General features: G+C 41.0%; 1 protein-coding gene across 1 annotated transcript in view; it reads right to left on the bottom strand.

Moving 5' to 3' along the window:
- VPS8 (VPS8, CORVET complex subunit) overlaps positions 1–22,239 on the bottom strand; it is a 120,764-nt gene that overhangs the window by 7,929 nt on the left and 90,596 nt on the right. Inside the window, exons 42-44 of the mRNA XM_015426819.1 lie at positions 21,296–21,376; positions 9,455–9,624; positions 6,607–6,775 (exon numbers count right to left, since the gene is read on the bottom strand). Coding sequence (XP_015282305.1) covers positions 6,607–6,775; positions 9,455–9,624; positions 21,296–21,376 — 420 coding nt within the window. The remainder of the gene's footprint in view (positions 1–6,606; positions 6,776–9,454; positions 9,625–21,295; positions 21,377–22,239) is intronic.

Genomic DNA, 22,239 nt, shown 5'->3' on the forward strand with positions numbered 1-22,239 from the left:
CGGGGCCTGAGGCAAGCACTCTCTCTCAGTTTCAGTTACCTGTCTACACAGGGCCGACTTTTCCATTAGGCACAGTAGGCACAGTGCCTAGGGCCCGCAATACTTTTAGGAGCCCATGAAAATGTTTTCATTTCTTTTAAAATCAGGAGAAAAAATGAACTTTTAAGATAAAATAAAATGTTTTATCTTCTCACATAAAAAAAATATTTTTAGGGCCCCTGGAAATCTATTACATTTTGTCCAAAACATAAAAAGTTGAGGTATTTAAAGTTATATACAAATAATGTTTAATATTGATTTTATTATAGTGGGAGGGGCCTACAAAGGCAAAAGTGCCTAGGCCCCACAAAAGTCATAATGCGGCCCTGCATCTACTGACCAACCTTACAAGGTTGTTATAGTTCTTACAGGATAACATATGAAGTACTCTGAATGCTACAGAAAAGCTTAGTATTATATTCAAAATAAACTGTCCACAATGGAATTTCCATCCAAAATTAAACCACAGTCTAAGACCACACCCTTCCGCCAGGAAGTTCTGAGCAGCATACGTGGGCTCTCCCCTCCTCACTGTATCTTAACAACCTTGTGTGGTAGGGTTAGTGAGAGAAGGAGCTTTGTCATAGCTCAGGGATTTGAACCCAGGTCTCCCTAGTCCAACATTTTTAACTACATTACTGATTATGAACAATATACTGTGGGAATTCACTGACCATTATGGGATGCTTTCCTAAAGATGTGAAAGCCTGGAAAACATATCACCTCTCCCCTCCACGACTTCAGATTGAAGAACTGGGAGATCTTTGAAAACATTGAACAAAACCCCCTATGTAATAATTTTCTTCTGCAATGAGTGAAAGGCTTTTTAATATAATGAGTAAAATGCTTCTGAATACACGGCTTGACTCAAATGTATAGCATGATTTTTTTGTAAAATTATCTACATTAGATAACAGTAATCTATTATGATTATTACGATTTATTATGAAGTAATCTATTACGATTAGGAGGAGGAGGAATAGGAGATTGGATTTATACCCCACCTTTCACTACCCAAAGGAGTCTCAGAGCGGTTTACAATCCCTTCCCTCCCCCTCCCCACAACAGACACCCTATAAGGTAGGTGGGGTTGAGAGAAATCTTTCAAGAGCTGCCCTTAAGAGAATAGCTCTGAAAGAACTTATGACTTACCCAAGGTCACAGCAGCAGCTGCATGTGGAGAAGTGGGGAATCAAACCTGGTTCTCCCAGATTTGAGTCCGCGCTCTTAACCACTACACCAAACTGGCTCTCCAGTTTGAGCTATGCACATACCAAGATACCTAACCAATATAACTTAACAATATTTGATATTCAAAGTGAACTTAACAGCTTTGTTTTGACTACAGCAGAGAAGGTGAACGTTATTCCTTGATACAACTTGTCCTGACAATTTGATGCCTATATATGCCCTGATCTGTACCAAGCAAGCACTGGAAAGGTAAACAAACTTATTTTACTTTGGAGCAATCTCAGTTCTCCTGTTGCAAAACACCATGTTATTCAACTAAACTGGCAGATCAACGTTAGAGACTGTGACTGATGAAAGGCCTGGAACTTATACTCACACAAACATCCTTCACTGTACTGACAAGATTCTACTTCGACTGAATCTGGCAAGCTCTCCAAAGGCTCCTTATAAGGCAGGCACTTTCCCCCCAGAAATATATTGCTCAAATTAGCAACCAAATCCATTAAACACACACACACACACAGAGACAGTGAATTTGCCAGATTCCCCAGAAATTTAGGACTGTTGTCAGGGATATTTTCATTTATCATAAAATGCACCAGTAGAAACTGCAGATGTTATAACTAGGTTTAACGTGTATAGAATATGACTTAAGATGCCCCCCCCCCCAACTGGAAGATACACATAGAAAGTTAGGCTAATCAATCACGCTACTATTGGCAGCCTTCAGCAGTTCTAAGTAAACGGGTTAGAGAAATTCCCTTATTATAAGCATGTACCGTCAGCCCACGGAAGGCTGGGTGAGCATCATTCACAAAGGGGTCAGAAACAAAGGGAAGTCCATCCTTTGGAAGGTGGGGGTGGTATATGTGTGTAAGTGTGAATGTGTGTGTGAGAGCAGGAGAGGGACCACTACATTCTGTGTCACCCAGATGCTTATGCGGCTATACTCCAGCACGCTGCTATACTCTAGCTGTTGGCTAAGTTGTCTTGGATCAAAATGGTCTGCACTGCCATCTGTCACTCCTTCTGGCTGTTCCTGGCCATGCGCAGCTTCTGCATATAACTTATTCCCATCTTGGCTTGCCTCCTCAGTCTTTACCCTTTGCCCCTGCTGGCTTGAGCTGGAATGGAAGGGTAGGCAGGCTAGTAAGCGTGCACCTGGGTATGCTTGCACCTGGCATAAATATTACAAGCCCAGCTCCTGTTATTGTAAAGAATACAAAAGCCAACTGCCAATTTCCGTTTGGACCAGAGGACCTGGAGAAAACTGCCCTAGAAATTTTTAAGTTTTGTCCATGACCTCTCAAAGACAGAAGGCAAACTTTAGAAATATACTTAAAGCTCAAAACGTATCTAACCCAGTGAATGCTCATGCAATGTTTTTTTAAACCACCAATTTCCCTGGCAGACTCTTTGTTTTTCCCCAATGCGGTTACTGAGAAGGATGCTTATAGAACAGAGAGAGATAAAGAACAGAGTGTGTTGGGTTGCTGTCAGTTCACATCTAAATCTCAACACTACTTCGACATTCAAGCTGACAGTTCACTTCAAAACAGCAGAAATGTTACTATGAAATATACTCCAGATGCTTGGTGGCATTTTCCAGTGCCAATCCAGTTTTGCTCTAAGCATTCTTTAAAAACAAACACCCAAACTCAAAATTTTACAAGTAGCGCAAATATGCCCTTCATTTGACCAAAATCAGTTTAGAAATGCAACTGAAGTTTCTAATGAATGTTTTGCATGATTCCACCCACTCAAAAATTCTCCAGTGTATGGACTTCTTTAAAAATAAAAAGTTCATTTGTTTTCATGAGCCCAGACAACTCAAGGTTTGAAAAGGAGAAGAGGGAACACTATCCTGAATAGTGTTTATTGTAGCCTTCTTAAGGTTTTCAAGCTTCCACCTTGTTTTCATTCAGCTAACTACAAAAGGCAAAAACTATATTGGAGATACAAAGCAGAGAGGAAGAGGCATGCTGTGAACAAACTGTTCATCTAAAGACAATTCTTTAAGAATTCTTTAATGAAACTGAAATTACTTAAATTAGTTGTCCTTTGGTGCTAATGCAATGAAAACTCACTAGAAGAAGAACAAGTCTGAATACTTAATTCAGATCTAATTGCTTCCTATTTGAGATGCTGTATTACTGACAGCCACCCAATCTCAGGGTCTTGAATTGTTATTGGATGCATCAGGCTACATATTGACACCTGCTGCAAGCATCCATGGGCTACATTGTATATTAGTCCTCTCTTACCTAATTCAAGTGTATAACATTTATACTCTAAAATCAGGATTTTATACTACTTTAGCCTTAGCAGCTGGATTACTTAGAGCTACTGAATTATCATTAAGCAGCTTGCAAACTAAATATGAGTCAGCTCTGTGCTGAAACAAAATGACAAAAAACAAACAAAAAAAAACAACACCCCACAAATGTAATCTGGGAGACCTTAGCCACAGTACTATATTTAAGACGGTGTTTTTTTAGGGGGGAGGGGGATGAGTCAGGGTAGCTTATTGATTTTTGCCTTTCACAGTCACCCCATAAGAAGAAAAAACTGCAAGAATTCATCTTTGCTTCCAGTAACACACACTGACGTGCACAGAATGCAGAGGTGGTTCAGCACGTTTCCTTCTGATCAGTACCCTATTTTTGTTTGAGCAACACTGCTAGGTCTGAAGCACCTAACTGAACTGGGGCTGGAACATCACTAGCAATGGGTATACAATTTCTCTTCCTGATCACCCTTTCTTGGCAGTGCCTAATAATTTCCTGAAAATGTGTTTATAACACTTGCTGCCATGACCATTATGCCAGTATTGGCCTCTTTATCCCCCCCCCCCAAACACTTCATCTTGCCTTCATGACCAGCCTGTACCTGCCATTCACATGAGGCCCAGCAAAAACGTGTAATCTTAGGACATTTGCACAATAGAAATAGACAAGCTGGTAGGAGAATAAACAACCAGCTTGATCACATTATAGCCACAATGGACAAAAGCAGTAAATGGCACAATAAAGCTCAGAGAAATCGATCTATTCGGGCACTGAAAGTTTTCAGATCCTTGTTGCTAAATGCTTTGGCTCAATCAAGATGCTGTCTGGCACAATCCCATGTTGTCCTGTCAAATGTCTTTCTAATAAAAGTGATCCCAGTTACATCAGCTCTCAGTGACACGTATGCTATCATTATTACACTTGATTCTGATGGCATTCCTTCCAGTGTGCTATTTCCTGGTTACGCTTAGTTTATTTTAGCTACCTTATTTATAGTCTGCCTTTCTCACTGAGACTCAAGGCAAAATACATAGCGTATGTTAATACAGTTTAACAGGATGAGATGGTCAGTAAGCAATGTAATAGGATTAGGATCGCAAAAATCTGAAACTAAGCAGAAAACTAAGACAAAGCTGAGAAAAAGCATAAATGGCATGATAAATGTATGTGTATGGACAGCTGGTGATACTGCCCATTTGCAGGGTGGCCCTGCAAAAATGACTGAGGCTAAATCCTTGTCAAGACAGGGGGGATTTCAGATGGCTCTGCAACCAAAGTAAGTCAAGAGCCCTCCAGGCTACCACCAGCACCACAACCACCTGAGTATCCAGTAGAAAAGTCACTTTTATTGTTTAAAGGCATAACTCCCTCCCATCCCTGCATATGCCAGAGCATACATTTCCCTATTTGTTTTGGGAGGGGGAAGCATTTCAAGGGGCAAACAGTTAAGACCCCCAACCTCTAACCCCACAGCACTGGGAACTGTTGGTGGACTTCAGTTGATTAGTCAGTCTATAACTATAGAACCTGCTGTATCTCAATATTTTTCACTTAAGAGATTAATGATAAAACAAACCCACTACTATTACAAGAAAACAAATCTGCATTAATTCCCATAGGATAGAGCCAGACTATTTTTATAAACATGAATAAAACATGCAAAATGAAATCCTTTACTCTGAAATAAAGTTAGGCCCGCAACATCTGGAAGATAAAAATGTTCCTCTCCTCTAGGTCACATAAAAGTTTAATTATTCACACAGTCAAAGGATTTGAAGAGACCTGAAGGTCAAATCTAAGGATTCTCTTCCTATTAACCTCCCCAGAAGTAATAGACGGTGAGATTTCAATGTTACAGCCAGCATGTCTGCATAATACGTGCTGTTCAGTTGTGTTAAGTAATAGTTTGACAAAACAATCCAGGAAGTTCAAGAAAGCAAGCCAAGCCAATACTACACAGAATATTAACCCCAATGCAAATATGAGAATCTATTAAATCCCAAATGTGAAATCAAAACGATAAAGCTACAACATAATTTTTTGCAATCTAGCATTTGGAAACACATTGCAATAAATATACAGTAATAACATGCGGTCTATACATAATTTTGATTTTTCAAATGTTTATATTGCCTGTTTGAGTTCAATGTCCTCTATACAACTGACAGGGGACCATTTATGGAAGTTTTACTGAAGAGGTTCTGAATTCATCACAGACATATCACTCCCGCTCTACAGCCACTCCATTGGCTGCCTATCAGTTACTGGGTTCAATTCAAGGTACTGGCTATCACATACAAAGCCCTTCATGCCCTTGCACTTTCATATTTGTAGGATTGTCTTTCCCGCATGCTCCATCATGACAGCTTCACTCATATGAGCAGGGCCTTCATATCATAAAGGCAGAATTGAGTTCATCAAGAGAGATGAAACTCAGGGTACGCAGGAGAGCAGAGTGCCAAGAGCCAATTACTGAACACAAATTCGGGAATAATTACAGCTTTGAGATATGGGAGAAGGGAAATAATAGGAAATAAATCAGCTCTTATGGCTCTTGAGTTGATGTTTAGCTTTAGGCACCAGGCAAACATCTTTTTTTTTTGCCCAGGCTTTGGGTTGGTTTATTGGTTTTTTCCTTATATCTCATTTGCCATGATTGTTGCATATTAACTAGATATTAATCCATATGCTGCTTTTGTTGTTGGTTCTATTTTATGTTGGTTTTTAGGGATACAAGTTTTTGTTTTAAAAAGTTACTGCACCTTTTTAGAGCTTGTTTGTTATATTATTTTGGGGTTTTCTTTTTAATTCTGAAAACCTGCTCCGGAGCCACTGGATAAGAGCTGTGGTCTATAAAAATTTCCAAGGAAAACAAATGAAAGGAGCAAGAATTTACCCTTGTTTGCTCCAAAAATACATGCAGGGACAATGGCCATGCAAAGGTTTCCCTGTTCAGACATGACAGAAACCACCTTAACAGGTTTCCGAATGGCATCACACAATATTAGCCCTAATTTGCAAAACTGTCCCTAAATTCCAAGTGAAAATGCATTCAACCTTTTGAAAAAGGCTCACCAATACATCTTACCTGTGGCAGAGATACTGTGGTCCCTTTCTTAATCTCTGAGGAAGTCTCACTGAGTTTACCACTTCTGTTACTTGCATTGCATTTAAAACAAGTCCATCTCATCTGTCCCTTTGAGTCAATGCCACATCCCTTACTCAGGAGACAGAGAGAGTGGTACAAGTGACCACAGCTGAAAAACAGAACAGATTAGACACATTATATTATACACACATAGGTAGCCAAGCATACATACTACACAGCATGTTAGTACTTAACAAGTACTTACCAAACTAGGTATTCCACAATCTGTCAGTAAAAGGTGCTAACTGGTTGCAGACCTCTCCCATATTCCCTCCCCGCTCAGAAGCCCTTTCCTACCCTGGGAAAGTTTATTCCCAAAGTTGTATGACCTGTGTGGTCTAACAGCCATTCAGGTCAGGAGGCTGCAGTGGGGAAGGGAACAAAATCACCCCGTCTCTTCCATAAGTGGCACCATACTGACAGAAGAAAGTAAATCCACTTCTATATAGCTTCCTGAACAACATGGTTTCCAGACCCATGAAAGACCCATGCAGGAAAGATCCATGATCCATGTTTCTGCAGATTACAAAATCTAATCCTAGATGTCACAAAAATACCACAGGAAACAAAATCAGCAGAACAGTTTTGAGACAAGGGGGGGGATATATCCTTCAATTAAAAGTAAGGCGCATGGGACAGCCTCATTCCCTGCTACTATCAGATACAGCGCCCAAATCTCTTATTTAACACCCTCGTTAAACTGATTTAACTGTCAAAATACCTTCAAACTCTAAAGAGAAATCAAGCTTAATTACCTCAGACATACTCATACCTGTCCCTCAGACATATTCATATTTGTTGGCTATAGTCATACAACCCCTGGAGATGTTTACAGCTCAATAAATCAGGTTCTCTCAAACAATACCAACACCACATAAATCCTGTGTATCTAGTTTCAGGTATGCTATTCCACAGTGGCTGGTTCAAAAACTAGCTGATCCACAGACAGCAGAAATAATTGTGAGGATTTGAAGAGAAAGCAACCATGATCCACAGCCCCTGTGCACTGAAGGGATATGAACATTATCTATGTAGTTCAATATTATACAACTATATCCAGTAATTTTCTCAGTATAATAAGGAAGCCTGATCCATTTTCCCTGTGCCCTTGGACATGCATACCATACTGGTAAAATTTTCCTTCTTGACCATACTCCAAAATACACTAGAATTAGCTGCTGTACACCATTAAATTTATTTGGAAAGAGATGCACTATGAGTAGTATTGTAAAACATATTTTCTTTCAGTAAGGCACCTTGACATTAGCGGAGATTATCTTTATCCCATGTTTCTCCAGTCAGTTGTTCCCCAAAATCCTCTATTTCTACTACCTACTTCAAGAGGAAGAACCATAACAATCAGTAGAAAACCGAAACAGCTCCCTTAAAGTATGCTTTATTAGCTTTTCAAAAGAAACAGGTTGCTGCCACGAAACAAAATCTGTTATAAATTGGATAAGCCACTCTTCCATTTGGAAAGACATTTCTCCTTTGGGGGAAAATGTTATCTAGACATAACCTCACTTTTTTTTTTTTGTATTTACCTCATTCTTTAAAATAACACATTTGAGATTAGGATCTAAAACTAAGTTAATAAAGAAGGATAATTGCAATGTAGCTGGTGCTAAGTGCCTTATCCAGTAATCCCATACATGTTGGGTAACTGATGAATGTCAGTTATCAGACAGGGCCTGCTTTGCTTTATATCCCACACTAGCTTCTCGATTGTTTCCCAAGGGATTCTTTTTCTATATCTAACCACTTCAGCTCTACAGGATTTTCCACATAATACAATATTGTTTTTTAATGAATGGCTTCCTCATATAATTCAGGACAAGGGGAACTAAACCCTTCATTTATCATATGGCAATACAGTATTAGATTAAATGCTGCCATTCTTTTAAAAGCTTTGCGTACTGATTACAAGAATTTAAAATAAATTTTTTGAAGGAAAATTATTTTAACCACTAGCCATAATGGACTGAAAAAATGTTCAGTTACAGAATATTTTTGTCATTACCATCTATTTCAAATGAACGTGGTTTTTAAAAAAACTAATCTATTTTAATAGAAATTTGGACAAGCAAATACATCCATGGAGATGCTGGCTACTGGTAGAGAAAGTAATCCATCAATGAGTCTGTAACACTGGCATAAATTATTATAATTTTCTACATAAACATCTATTTGCTGCTGGATCTCAAAGTAAGGTATAACAGATAAAAATCAACAACCACCTTTAAAAAAGAGGTATACAATTATTAAAAACATACAGAATTCAACCATAAAACCATTAAATCATCATTAAAAACTACAACAGGCAAATACTTAAATCAAGTATTCAAATAATTAATCAGAGGGCAGTTTAAGGTGCAAATACTCCATCAACAAAACTCAGTTTAAAAATAGTTTTACCCAATAAAAGACATGGAGAACAAAACAAGTTATCACTCCTCACTCTTTTAAAGATAAGGTCAAACAAATTTATCTGTGGTAATTATAAAGAAAGGAGGTGGCCCCTGCTATAGAGCAGGTACATCACCTAGGCCCTCTCACAGAGAAACAAAGATCCTAACCACAAGATTAAACTGGCAAATACATGCATCACAGAAATACAAGAAATTAGATTACTCAAGCCGCCCTCCTGCCCTACCTTCCAGTTAGCCTAAGAAGTACTAGACTAAGGACACAGACGGTGTTCTCTCTTCAAGCTTTTGCTACGGCATAATGAAGAGAAAACAAACAGTAGTACACCTAGAATTAAAAGTTTACTTAAGCTGAGGCATACCTGAAGACAATGATTTGGTCAGCACTCTCTTGTCGTCTTTTATATTGTTGAAGACAAATACAGCAGTAATCTTGCTTGGGGTTGAGACCTCTAGCCATAGATGCTCTCAGATTACATAAAGACCAGTGGAGGTCACGGTTGAGTAGGTTAGTTGTGGTCTCAAGAAGAGTCTGACAAGCAAGAGAAGGATACATAGGTACCATTTAATGTGTTACCATGCTGCTAATACAATATACAGCAACTTCATCTCATTAAGGAGCTTAACTGAAAGCAGAAATGGTACTAAATGCTATTTTAGCAACATTAAGCTAGGAGGAAGTAGCAACTTCCATAGGTCTCTGTCCTGACTCAAGCTGTTATGTTACAATTTCAGCAGAATGGAGACTTATTAAAATCTACAGATAATAATCTGGCAAAAACACGATACACTGTGTGATTTACAGTAAGTAGTGCAGAGCCATAAGCTACAAAATTAAGTTCAAACAAACATAATTGCTAAGTATTAAGTAATACTACTACCATTTATACAGTTCTTTAGAGTACGCATCTGATACATTCTCTCAGTAATCCTAACAATAGGCCCCTAAAGTAGGCTCATACTATTTTCTGCATATTCTTGTGGAAAGGAACAAGTGCCAAAGACAGGAGAAAGACAGGGTGCTTACTAGTTAATGACGTTTGAATGGTCATCTGTGCATTCACTCTGGTGGGCTTTGGGGCTGCATGGCTCCAGTTTGGAAGCTTATAGAGCTAGCTTTTAGATGTGATGTGAAAATACTCCCCCCGTCAAGAGGTACAGTCTTGATTGCATATGCCTAAGGGGGAGGAGTTGCATCTTCCTGCTTAGTTTTCTCCCCAAAAATTATCATCACAGAGAGTTAAATGCACCTGTTCCAGGGGAGGATGGCAGACTGTATGAATGCAGACATGACCACTTGAACACTGTCAGCTACAGGTAAGCAACTATTTTTTTTCTTTGTTGCCTCTGAGAGTAGCATTGATTGGAAAAGACTTACAAGCTGGCCAATATCAGGCAGGTTCAGGTACGGTCAGGAGAGCTCAAGAGCACTCACTGCCCTGCTGAAGTCTCTGACACCTGCTCTGTCTCTGACCTGTAGAGCACAGTGCTTCATGAAGGTGGGTGGCTGGGTCCACATGACTGCTCTGCACAGCTCATGAAGGCCAAAGAGGTAGCAACGGTTCATGAAGAACTTGAGCTCAGAGTGTCCCAGGAAGTATCTTATGGGCATAGCTTCATTGTACCTGCAACCCATTAACTGAACCGCTGGTGAAGCATTCTTTGTCCTATCTTTGGGGCACAAGCAGCATGGGAAGAAGGCCCAAGTGTTCTTTGCAAGAGGCAGTTCTGTCCTGGTTGACAGACAACACCCAATAGGCAGCTAAAGAACACAGGGGCCCTCTCCGCAGCAGATGTTTGATTAGGGAAGCAGGTGAGGACACCGAGATCCTAAATCCAAGAGAAACTGAGAGATAACTTTTGGCAGGAAAGAAATAGCTGGGCCTTGTACCTGTGAAGTTGCACATAAGGAGGGTCTGAGCACAGAGTGCACTGGACCTCCTTGGAGAACAGATTGCAACCTGGAAGTCAAAAGGTAAGGAGATTCACCTCACAAGCTGCTAGAAGTCAGAAGTGCTTCAACATGAACTGGGTAAGGACCAGCTGTAAGGCCCATGATAGTGCAGGGTGTAATGGCCGCTTGGCAAAGCCCTTGTACTTCTAGCTGTAGAAGTCTCTGAATCTGTTCTGAACAGGTACAAAGTCTGTGATATACACAAATCATGAAGAAGAAGAATTGCTAACTAAAGCTATCTGGAGAGTTCACAAGTGATGCAAGATCTGAACAGAGGATTTCCCATCTCTCAACCTTTCTTATTCATTATGCTGTTCCAGCTTTATGTCTATGCCTTCCAGTTGAGAAGGCCCTAGGGATTATAGTACAATACAAAACGAATTTGACTCAGCGAAATGATACTGTAGCAAGAAAACCTATCAGACTTCTGTCCTTTCTTCCATGGAGCTCAAATTTTATAAAAAGAGGACATCACATGCCTTAACAATTATATGCACTGGTGCAGCCACAGTGCTAGCCAATTGCTAAACCAAAGGCCAAGTTACAACTCTACCTGGTCAATGTAAGGTAAATTAGGCTAAGAGATGCCCAGGCCGCCACAATTTAAGTTGAAACTTGTGATAAAAATAAACCTGATCAAAATAAGAGGATAAAAGGCAGAGGCCATTTCGGGGGGGATTGCGGGGGATCGCAGTCCCCCCGGGTGAGGTACGGGGGCGGGGCACATGACAAAGCCCCGCCCCCTGCTTCCGGCCGCCCCGCTTCCGGCCCTCTCAGCCTAACCTACATCACTGGGTTGCTGGGAGGATAAAATGGAAGAGGGGAGAAAAATGGGGTGTAAAATATATAAATAAAATAAGCAAAAATAGAGTAGAAGATTGGGTAGATCAGAGTAGTTGGGTCAGATCCAAATTACAGTTTCTACAACACAAAAAGAAAGACCATCCTGAATACAGAAATCATGCATATGATGAGAAGTGCAGGAAAGTTTTTCACGCATCAGAAACCTGAATACAGACACAATTAAAATTGTCTTTTTTTGGATATGCACACAACATATCGGGGGGGGGGGGCTGAACAATGTCTAAAGTGACACATACAATTTCAGTATAAGGGAAAGGAAAAAGGAAAGGAGTTCAAAGTACCAGTAAATCAGATTAGAAAAGTCGACTGGGGAGTCTGCAAGGATTTGTGAGGCTACTTCATTTTCCCCTGTATACCTCACATTATTTCCTCTTTCACTCCTCTGGGGCAGCCCCCATATTGTCTCCCCTTGCCCTGCTTCCTGCTTCCTTCTCTCTTTCCCATGCACCAGCCAACCTACCTTTTATCTGCCCCCATTTATACCCCACCTTTCTCCACAATGGGGACCCAAAGCAGCTTACATCACTGTCTTCCTTTTTATCCTGACAACAGCCCTGTGAGGTAGGCAAGGCTGAGAGAAAATGATTGGCCTAAAGTAAGCTTCCATGGCAGAGTGGGGATTCAAAGCTGTGTGTCCCAAATCCTAATCTGGCACTCTAACCACTACATCACATGGGCTTTAATTGTTCTGGCTTTCATGCGGTGGCTGCTGTTGAACAGTAGTGAGCAGCCAGGCCTGCCAATGACTGATGCCATGCCTGGCTCCAATGAGCCCACCCTCAAAGGCCAAAACAGGCCTGGAAAGGGCCCTGCTTTCTTTCTCCTGCTCGTCAGAAAGTATCCACAGCTGTGGTCATGCTGAGGATTAGATACACTAATACATACATCTTAAGATATTTTTCCAGCTGTTCTGATGCATACAATCCATATTTTTTTCAGTACCGTAATGTTTGTACTACACTAATTGCCTTGTTTCACATATTATCATACTTCGGAAACCCACACACACACAGTCATACTTCGGACCTCCCCATCCACAGTCATACTTTGGAATCCCCTGATCCACAGTTCCTCTTCAAAAAGGAATAAAAAGTGCATTAGAGTTGACCCTCCAGAAGCCCGCTCAAGACAGCTCACAAGTAAGAGCAAAGTAAAAGTAAACACAATAAAGTCATTTTAAAAGCAACAAAATAATCAATATTTAAAACAAGCTATTAAAAACTAGCACTAAAACAGCATTGAACAGCCCATAAAAATATCCATTAAACAGTCCTCAGACTAGAACCAGACCATAAAAACAACTTTAAAAGACAGAACCCTCTCCGTTGAAAAAGAAATTTTTGGCGTGGTATCTAGAAGGTAGCAGAGTAGGTACCATGGTGAATCTCAAGGGGATGTCCATTCCAAAGGAAAGGTGGCACCACTAAAAAAGCCCCATCTCTAGTCACCATGCACCCCCCCTTCACCTTTGCATATGCACAGACAGCAGGGCTTGAGAAGATCTTAATCTGCAAAACACACATCTTGCTAGTTGACATATTTTCCATGAATTACTCTTTGTTTCTTCCAGCTTAGCACCAATATCACTGGAAGAACAGAGCTGTCTGGAAGCAACTTTAGTCAATTCCAAACTGCACTCTAGACAATCAAAGACTAATATACAGCACACACAAAAAAGATAAACTGCAGAACTGAAATACAGTAGAATTGATGTCTCTCTTCACATAGTAGCTGGGGAAAAGGTCCTCACAGGAAAGCAAAACTCCCTCAGCCTTAAGGATTTGAACAAATTCACAGCAGTCTCCACAGTCCAAGATAACATCCTTTTCAAAGGCTTTAGTGCCATTGTCCCATTGATCTTCCCCTGTTGTAGGGGAACCGGGCCCCTCATGGGGCTCGGCAGTGGAGCTGCAAGGCCGCCACCGGCGGCCGGGACCGTTGGGGGCGGCGTGTGTGGCCTTATGACACACTTCCGGTGCTGTCAGGGGGTGTGGCCTTATGACACACTTCCGGTGATGTCAGGGGGTGTGGCATATGCTAATAGCTCTTTGTCTATGAAGCGACCCCTGATAAAAGGTATAGCAAGGCAATGGGGGGGGGGGAATAGAATCCCTGTTCTGCTGCGGAAGTTTGCTGGGTGACTTTTGGTCAGCTTCTCTCTCAGCCTAACCTACATCACTGGGTTGCTGGGAGGATAAAATGGAATTTTCTATGAAACGACCCCTGATAAAAGGTATAGCAAGGCAATTGGGGGGGGGGGGAATAGAATCCCTGTTCTGCTGCGGAAGTTTGCTGGGTGACTTTTGGTCAGCTTCTCTCTCAGCCTAACCTACATCACTGGGTTGCTGGGAGGATAAAATGGAAGAGGGGAGAAAAATGGGGTGTAAAATATATAAATAAAATAAGCAAAAATAGAGTAGAAGATTGGGTAGATCAGAGTAGTTGGGTCAGATCCAAATTACAGTTTCTACAACACAAAAAGAAAGACCATCCTGAATACAGAAATCATGCATATGATGAGAAGTGCAGGAAAGTTTTTCACGCATCAGAAACCTGAATACAGACACAATTAAAATTGTCTTTTTTTGGATATGCACACAACATATCGGGGGGGGGGGGCTGAACAATGTCTAAAGTGACACATACAATTTCAGTATAAGGGAAAGGAAAAAGGAAAGGAGTTCAAAGTACCAGTAAATCAGATTAGAAAAGTCGACTGGGGAGTCTGCAAGGATTTGTGAGGCTACTTCATTTTCCCCTGTATACCTCACATTATTTCCTCTTTCACTCCTCTGGGGCAGCCCCCATATTGTCTCCCCTTGCCCTGCTTCCTGCTTCCTTCTCTCTTTCCCATGCACCAGCCAACCTACCTTTTATCTGCCCCCATTTATACCCCACCTTTCTCCACAATGGGGACCCAAAGCAGCTTACATCACTGTCTTGTCCTCCATTTTGTCCTCACAGCAGTCCTGTGAGGTAGATTAGGCTTCCATGGCACAGTGGGGAATCCAAACAGGGTCTCCCAGATCTTAGTCTGAAACTCTAACCAGTATACCAGACTGGCTTTCATGCGGTGGCTGCTGTTGAACAGTAGTGAGCAGCCAGGCCTGCCAATGACTGATGCCATGCCTGGCTCCAATGAGCCCACCCTCAAAGGCCAAAACAGGCCTGGAAAGGGCCCTGCTTTCTTTCTCCTGCTCGTCAGAAAGTATCCACAGCTGTGGTCATGCTGAGGATTAGATACACTAATACATACATCTTAAGATATTTTTCCAGCTGTTCTGATGCATACAATCCATATTTTTTTCAGTACCGTAATGTTTGTACTACACTAATTGCCTTGTTTCACATATTATCATACTTCGGAAACCCACACACACACAGTCATACTTCGGACCTCCCCATCCACAGTCATACTTTGGAATCCCCTGATCCACAGTTCCTCTTCAAAAAGGAATAAAAAGTGCATTAGAGTTGACCCTCCAGAAGCCCGCTCAAGACAGCTCACAAGTAAGAGCAAAGTAAAAGTAAACACAATAAAGTCATTTTAAAAGCAACAAAATAATCAATATTTAAAACAAGCTATTAAAAACTAGCACTAAAACAGCATTGAACAGCCCATAAAAATATCCATTAAACAGTCCTCAGACTAGAACCAGACCATAAAAACAACTTTAAAAGACAGAACCCTCTCCGTTGAAAAAGAAATTTTTGGCGTGGTATCTAGAAGGTAGCAGAGTAGGTACCATGGTGAATCTCAAGGGGATGTCCATTCCAAAGGAAAGGTGGCACCACTAAAAAAGCCCCATCTCTAGTCACCATGCACCCCCCCTTCACCTTTGCATATGCACAGACAGCAGGGCTTGAGAAGATCTTAATCTGCAAAACACACATCTTGCTAGTTGACATATTTTCCATGAATTACTCTTTGTTTCTTCCAGCTTAGCACCAATATCACTGGAAGAACAGAGCTGTCTGGAAGCAACTTTAGTCAATTCCAAACTGCACTCTAGACAATCAAAGACTAATATACAGCACACACAAAAAAGATAAACTGCAGAACTGAAATACAGTAGAATTGATGTCTCTCTTCACATAGTAGCTGGGGAAAAGGTCCTCACAGGAAAGCAAAACTCCCTCAGCCTTAAGGATTTGAACAAATTCACAGCAGTCTCCACAGTCCAAGATAACATCCTTTTCAAAGGCTTTAGTGCCATTGTCCCATTGATCTTCCCCTGTTGTAGGGAAATCTCCATGGATGGTTTTGTGTATGTTATAGAGATCTTCCAGAGGTGACAGTTGTCTTGTTGGACTAAACAGTGAAGTGGATGCTCAAAGCTCCCATGGGAAAGCATGGCTACAAGTGAGCAAAAAACTTTTCTCCCATTTCCTCCCTCTATTTTGGGCTCAGAAACAGCTTCCAGATTCCAGAATGCCCCCCCAAAACCCCCACCGGCATGAAGAGGGGACCTGGCAACCGTATTTCCAAACCTAATATAATTGGACTGTAAAAATATTTGTGCTGATAAGAAAGTACATAACCAAACTTTAAACAAATAAAAGACATATAGAACTAAGAACACAAGAATATAAGAGAAGTATGTTGGATCAGGCCAATGGCCCATCCAACACAGTGACCAAAAACCATCGGGAGGTCCACCAGCAGGGCCAGAAGTCCTCCCACTATTGCTCCCTGAGCACAAGAATACAGAGCATCACTGCCCCAGACATAGTGTTCCATCTATACCTTGTGGCTAATAGCCACTGATGGACCTCTGTTCCATGTGTATAACCAATCCCCTCTTGAAGCTGTCTGTGCTTGTAGCTGCCACCACTTCTTGCAGCAGTGAATTCCATGTGTTAATTACTCTTTGGGTGAAGAAGTACTTCCTTTTCTGTTCTAAGCTTACTGCTCATTAATTTCATTGAGTGCCTATGAGTTCTTGTAATGTGAGAAAGGGAGAAAAGTACTTCTTTCTCTACCTTCTCTATCCCATGCAGAATTTAGTAAACCACTGTCATGTCACACCTCAGTTGTTGTTTCTCCAAGCTAAACAGCCCTAACCATAGGGAAGGTGTTCCATCCCCTTAATAATTTTAGTTGCCCTTTTCTACACCTTTTCCAATGCTATTTTTTTTGAGGTGTGGTGACCAGAATTGTACACAATATTTATTTGCGGTTTTTATTGCAGTTGCACACTGAGTGAACATCTTCAATGAGTTATCTAGAAGAAGATACTGGGTTTATACCCTGCTCTTCACTTGCACACTTAAGGAGTCTCAGAGCAGTTTACAATCTCCTTCCCCTTCCCACAACAGACACCCTGTGAGGTAGGTGGGGCTGAGAGAGCTCTTTTTAGAACTGCTCTTGAGAGAACGGCTCTGAGAGAACTGTGACTGGCCCAAGGTCACACTAGCAGCTGCATGTGGAAGAGTGGGGAATCAAAGCCAGTTCTCCTAGATTAAAGTCAGCACTCATAACCACTACACCAAACTGGCTCTACCATGACTCCAAGATCTCTCTCCTGGTCAGTTACCGACAGTTCAGACATCATCAATGTATATTTATAGTTAGGATTTTTGCCTCCAATGTGCATTAATTTGCACTTGTCTGTGTTGAACCTCATCTGCCACACTGATGCCCACATGCCAAGACTTGAAAGATCCCTTTGGAGCACCTCACAGTCCTTCCTGGTTCTCACTGTCCTGAACAACTTAGTGTCATCCACAATCTAAGACACTTCACTGTTTACCCCCAACTCCAAATCATTAATGAACAAGTTAAAAATCACAAGACCTAGAACCGAACTCTGCGGTACACCACTGCTTAGAATCTTCCACTGTGAAAACTACCCATTTATACTCACTCTCTGTTTTTAATCCACCAGAGGGCTTGTCCTCTTATCCCATGACTGCTGAGTTTACTTAGGAGCCTTTGATGAGGAACTTTATCAAGAGGTTTCTGGGTGTCTAGGTAAACAGCATCTACTAGGCCACCCTTGTCCACATGGTTATTCACGCCCTCAAAGAACTCTAAAAGGTTAGTGGGCGGGGATCAAGCTTCCTCCTTCCCTCCTTCCCTGAGCCAACAATCTTTTCCAAAGCTTGGCAGAAAATCCATCAAGAGGAGCGAATTGCTGCAATCCGACCAATGTGTGTGTGACTCCGTCAACCACTGGTTGCTGCTGGGTCCTAAAGAGACTCATCTCATCGCAGATGAGCTCGAACAGGGAGATGCCAGCTCATATTCGTGAAGCGATCGATCATATGGTGAAGGGGCCGGAGGGAGGGGGAGCTGAGGATCGGGGGAGGGGCCCGCAAAACCAGTGGGTGGGCCGGGCCCCATGGGCCCCATGTTAGCTACGAGCCTGCTTCCAATCCTTGGGAATAGAGGCAGATTTTAGTGATAGATTGAATATTTTTGTCAGGAATTTGTTGTACAATCAGAAGTGAGACTTTTAGGAGCCTGACAGCCTGATTGGCGGATCTCCAGCACCCAGATGAAAAATGCCATGCTAAGATGTGACCAGAGTTCTCTTTGAGACCAACCCTCTGAGCCAACTCAGACAGAACAGATACTTCAGGTATCTGATGAAGTGTGCATGCACATGAAAGCTTATACCCAAAATTAAACTTTGTTGGTCTTAAAGGTGCCACTGGACTCAAACTTTGTTCTTCAGCCAAATCAAGTCTGAGGTTAACCTTAACAAGCGTCATGTGGAAAAGAGACAATCACCTGATTGTCTCTCAAGGAACAAAAACGAGTAGGTTATACATGCAGTTTGGAAGCAAAACCAAGAAAAAAGCACACATGCATATCATAACTATTTAATTCACATATCAATACCTTCAAAATATGTCCAACTAAAACCAGTTTTCAGAATCTTTTATTACATGAAGATGTAATATTTTATTACATCCTGAAGATCTATTCTCTCATTTATCATGCCTAAGCCATGAGTATTAGGATTCTCACACATATTTTGTGTTCTTAATGCCTGGCAATATTTACTGAAGCAAGAGAATGTGCTTACTAGTGCATGGCTAGGTAAGTTGAAAGTATGTAGCATGGGAAAAATGAAGCTTAAACATGGTAAGTGCATTACGAATTAACCATAATCCATGCTAGCTATTTAGATCATCCAGAGCTTATCCAGATGACCAGTTTAAAGCCTACTGAATTTTAGCATTTATGGGATAACTCTGTAAGCCCCAATTTAAATAGCAGCAGCACAATATTCAGCCTTCACTTAATGAATGGCCTTGTTGCACAGCAGAACTGCCTTCCTGAGGGTGAAGGGAAGCAATAGCTGTAATGTTTCTCCATCCTCTCTACTTTTTTAAAAATAAAAGACCAGATACCTTATGTGCCAGCCTTTAAGTCTGCGATGAGAAAACTTATACAAGAACTGGAACTCACTTGTCTCAAGGTAAAGCCCAAAGAGACCCTTTGTTAGTTTTACCTCAGCAGACACTTCAGCAGAAGATAAAGTCTGAATTCTGCTAGCTAGCCAGGGTTAAAACTCACAAGGGGCTACTTTATGGTTTGCTTTGACACTATTTATTTTCTACTCCCATGTGACACTCCTTTTTGCTGCCTATACACTGTACTTGGGTCACAACATGGCATGGTGTGGCATGATGTTGCTTATTTTTGGTTTGTCTCTTAGCTGATTTTCTCTGTATACCAAGCATTCAAAGCAATCTTCAACAACAAAAACAAAACACTGAATGAAATAACAGAAGAAGAATTCTAAAAAGCGGAATGTGAAAACATTAGAAATCTATGCATTAATGGAACAAAGGTCTCAACACAAAAAGTTTTCACTTCTCTGTGGAAACAGCAGAGAGAAATAGCTTGGTAGATCTCACAAGCCTCATAGAAAAACGTTGCCCTGTTCCACCATGGATTTTGAAGAAGGGTATTAGAACCAGGTTTCTCAAGCTGGATTGAAATATATTCAAGAGGAAGTGCTAAAATTCAGGCTGTTCAGGGCTTTATAGGTAATCACAAACTACTAAATGGGAAAATTTGGAAGCCAACGTAGATTAACCCAAAGTAAGTTAATTACTGTAATACATCCCATTGTTTGTCTTCATTAGAGGACAGGATGCAGATCTCTATGCCAGACGAAGTTTCCAAACTCCCAGGATAGTGCATATCCACATATGGAGCTTTGCACCTATTAAGTTACCAAAGCAAGGATAACTGTAGCAAGATCCTGATCAGAGATTCATAGCCTATGTACAAATCAAAGTTCATAAGGTATATTGATAACTGCTACCATTGCCAAGTTAAAGCAAAGCAAGTTACAGGAGTATACTCATGCTGTGAACCTGCTCTTTCATAGACAGCACAATTCTGTCCAAAATATGCTATCCCATCATCCTTCAATCAGTAGTTTCGAAGCAACTGTGCATTTGCTATGCTGTAAATTGATAATCTGTAAAGACATTTAAGGCAAAGGAAAGCAAACACATGAGAGAAGGATTAATTTATTTATTAAGAACATTTTATGTGGCCTCTCCAGGAATCTGTCTGAGGAAAAATAAAAATAATACAAACAGAATAAAAGATAATAAAATTTTAAAAATAAAGATATTAAAATCCAGCATTAAAAACTCAGCCCAGCATAATAATATAAACCATAAAAACAGACCACTGAGAGCTTAAAACAACAGTTTCCAGGCTGAAATAGTGTTAAAGGATGAACCACGTAATTTAAAGGCTGTGTGAATATAAAAATTTTGCAATATAGAGGTCAGGTGAGCCTTAAGGGGAAGGGCATTCCATACTGGAAAAGCCCTGGGTCTCATTGTCCCACATCTCACCTCTGAAGGTGGGGGCACAGATAGCAGGGCTTGTGACGCAGATCTTAACTGGTGGGCTGGACAATATGGGAGGAGGTGGTCCTTCAAGTACCCTGGCTGCAAGCCATTTAGGGCTTTAAAGGTAAGAACCAGCCCTTTGAATCATGCCCAGAAACAAATGGGAAGCCTGTGCTGATCTTTCAGCACTGGGATGATGTAATTGCTGCATATGGAGGACCACTGTCATTCCAACTAGACCAGTACTGGGCTAGAAGGCCAATGGCGGCTTTAGATCACACCCATTATAACAAGAGTACTGACCCTTCTAGGAAAACACAAATCTGCTTGTTTGTATGTGTATTCATCCTGCATGCCTTCCAGATGTCAGGTGGATGTTTAGTTAGATAAGTAATTTTGTGGTTTGGTTAATTAAACACAGAAGAGTCACGTTGTGAAAATAATGTCAGTTAGTTTATCAGAGTTTTTTTACTGCAGTTTAGGAACAACATAGGAAATGCTTTCATTTTCACAATTAAGTTTTTCTAAATTGGAAGGAAAAACACATTCTACTTACTTGCTCATAGTTAAAGCTATCCAGCATGCCCAACACAAGACCCTGAATTTCTCCAAGTTTTCCTCTACCATAGACTGGATCCTGTATGAAAATATTGAATGCTACTATTAATTTACATAAATTAAAACAAATTCAAAAACTTACTTCACACACTAATAGCAGGGAGGGGGGAGCTTTCTGGCTACAGCAAAAATGTACAACTGCTCATGTAATTTCAAATTGGAAAAACAAGAAACAATGGTTAAATCTCTATCTAAATATTTATTTGCAGAGTAGGAGGAGAACACCAGGGTCATCTAGTTCAACCCCCTGTCAACACATGACCTTTTGTTGTTCAATCGCACAGTTGAGTCCAACTCTTCGCGACCCCGTGGCCCATATCACACCAGGCTCTCCTATCTTCCACTGTCCTCCAGAATTTGCTCAATTTCATGTTCATTGCATCGGTAACACTGTCTAACCATCTCATCCTTTGCTGTCCCCTTCTTCTATAAATTCGCCCATTCCTGTCCAGCTTAGTCGATGTTCAGTCTTGCCTCATTTTTGACCACATCAAGCATAATATCCCTGACAAGTAGGTATCCAATCAATACTTAAAAACCTCCAGTGATGAAGAATTCACCACCTCATGAGGGAAACGATTCCAGGCTTGAACATACCTCACCATCAGGAAGTTCTTCTTCAAATTTAGACAAAACCTCTTTTGTTGTAGTTTATATACTTTACCACTGATTGATAGAAATACCTCTAGGTCACTAAAGTAAAACTGAACTTTGAAATTCTCCTAGAGCAGCCTCAAAATACTGCATGAAATGGTAGCATAAGTGATCTTCCATTACTTACAAGAACAGGCTGCTGGGCTTACAGGGATGATGCTGAAGACTGCTTAGGAGGGGCCATGCCCTAGAATTCCGCCTCAGCTAACCTTAGCGTTTTCCTGTCCT

Source organism: Gekko japonicus, unplaced genomic scaffold, assembly GCF_001447785.1.
Source record: "Gekko japonicus isolate JY-2015 unplaced genomic scaffold, Gekko_japonicus_V1.1 scaffold14, whole genome shotgun sequence".
NCBI classification, from domain to species: Eukaryota; Metazoa; Chordata; class Lepidosauria; order Squamata; family Gekkonidae; genus Gekko; species Gekko japonicus.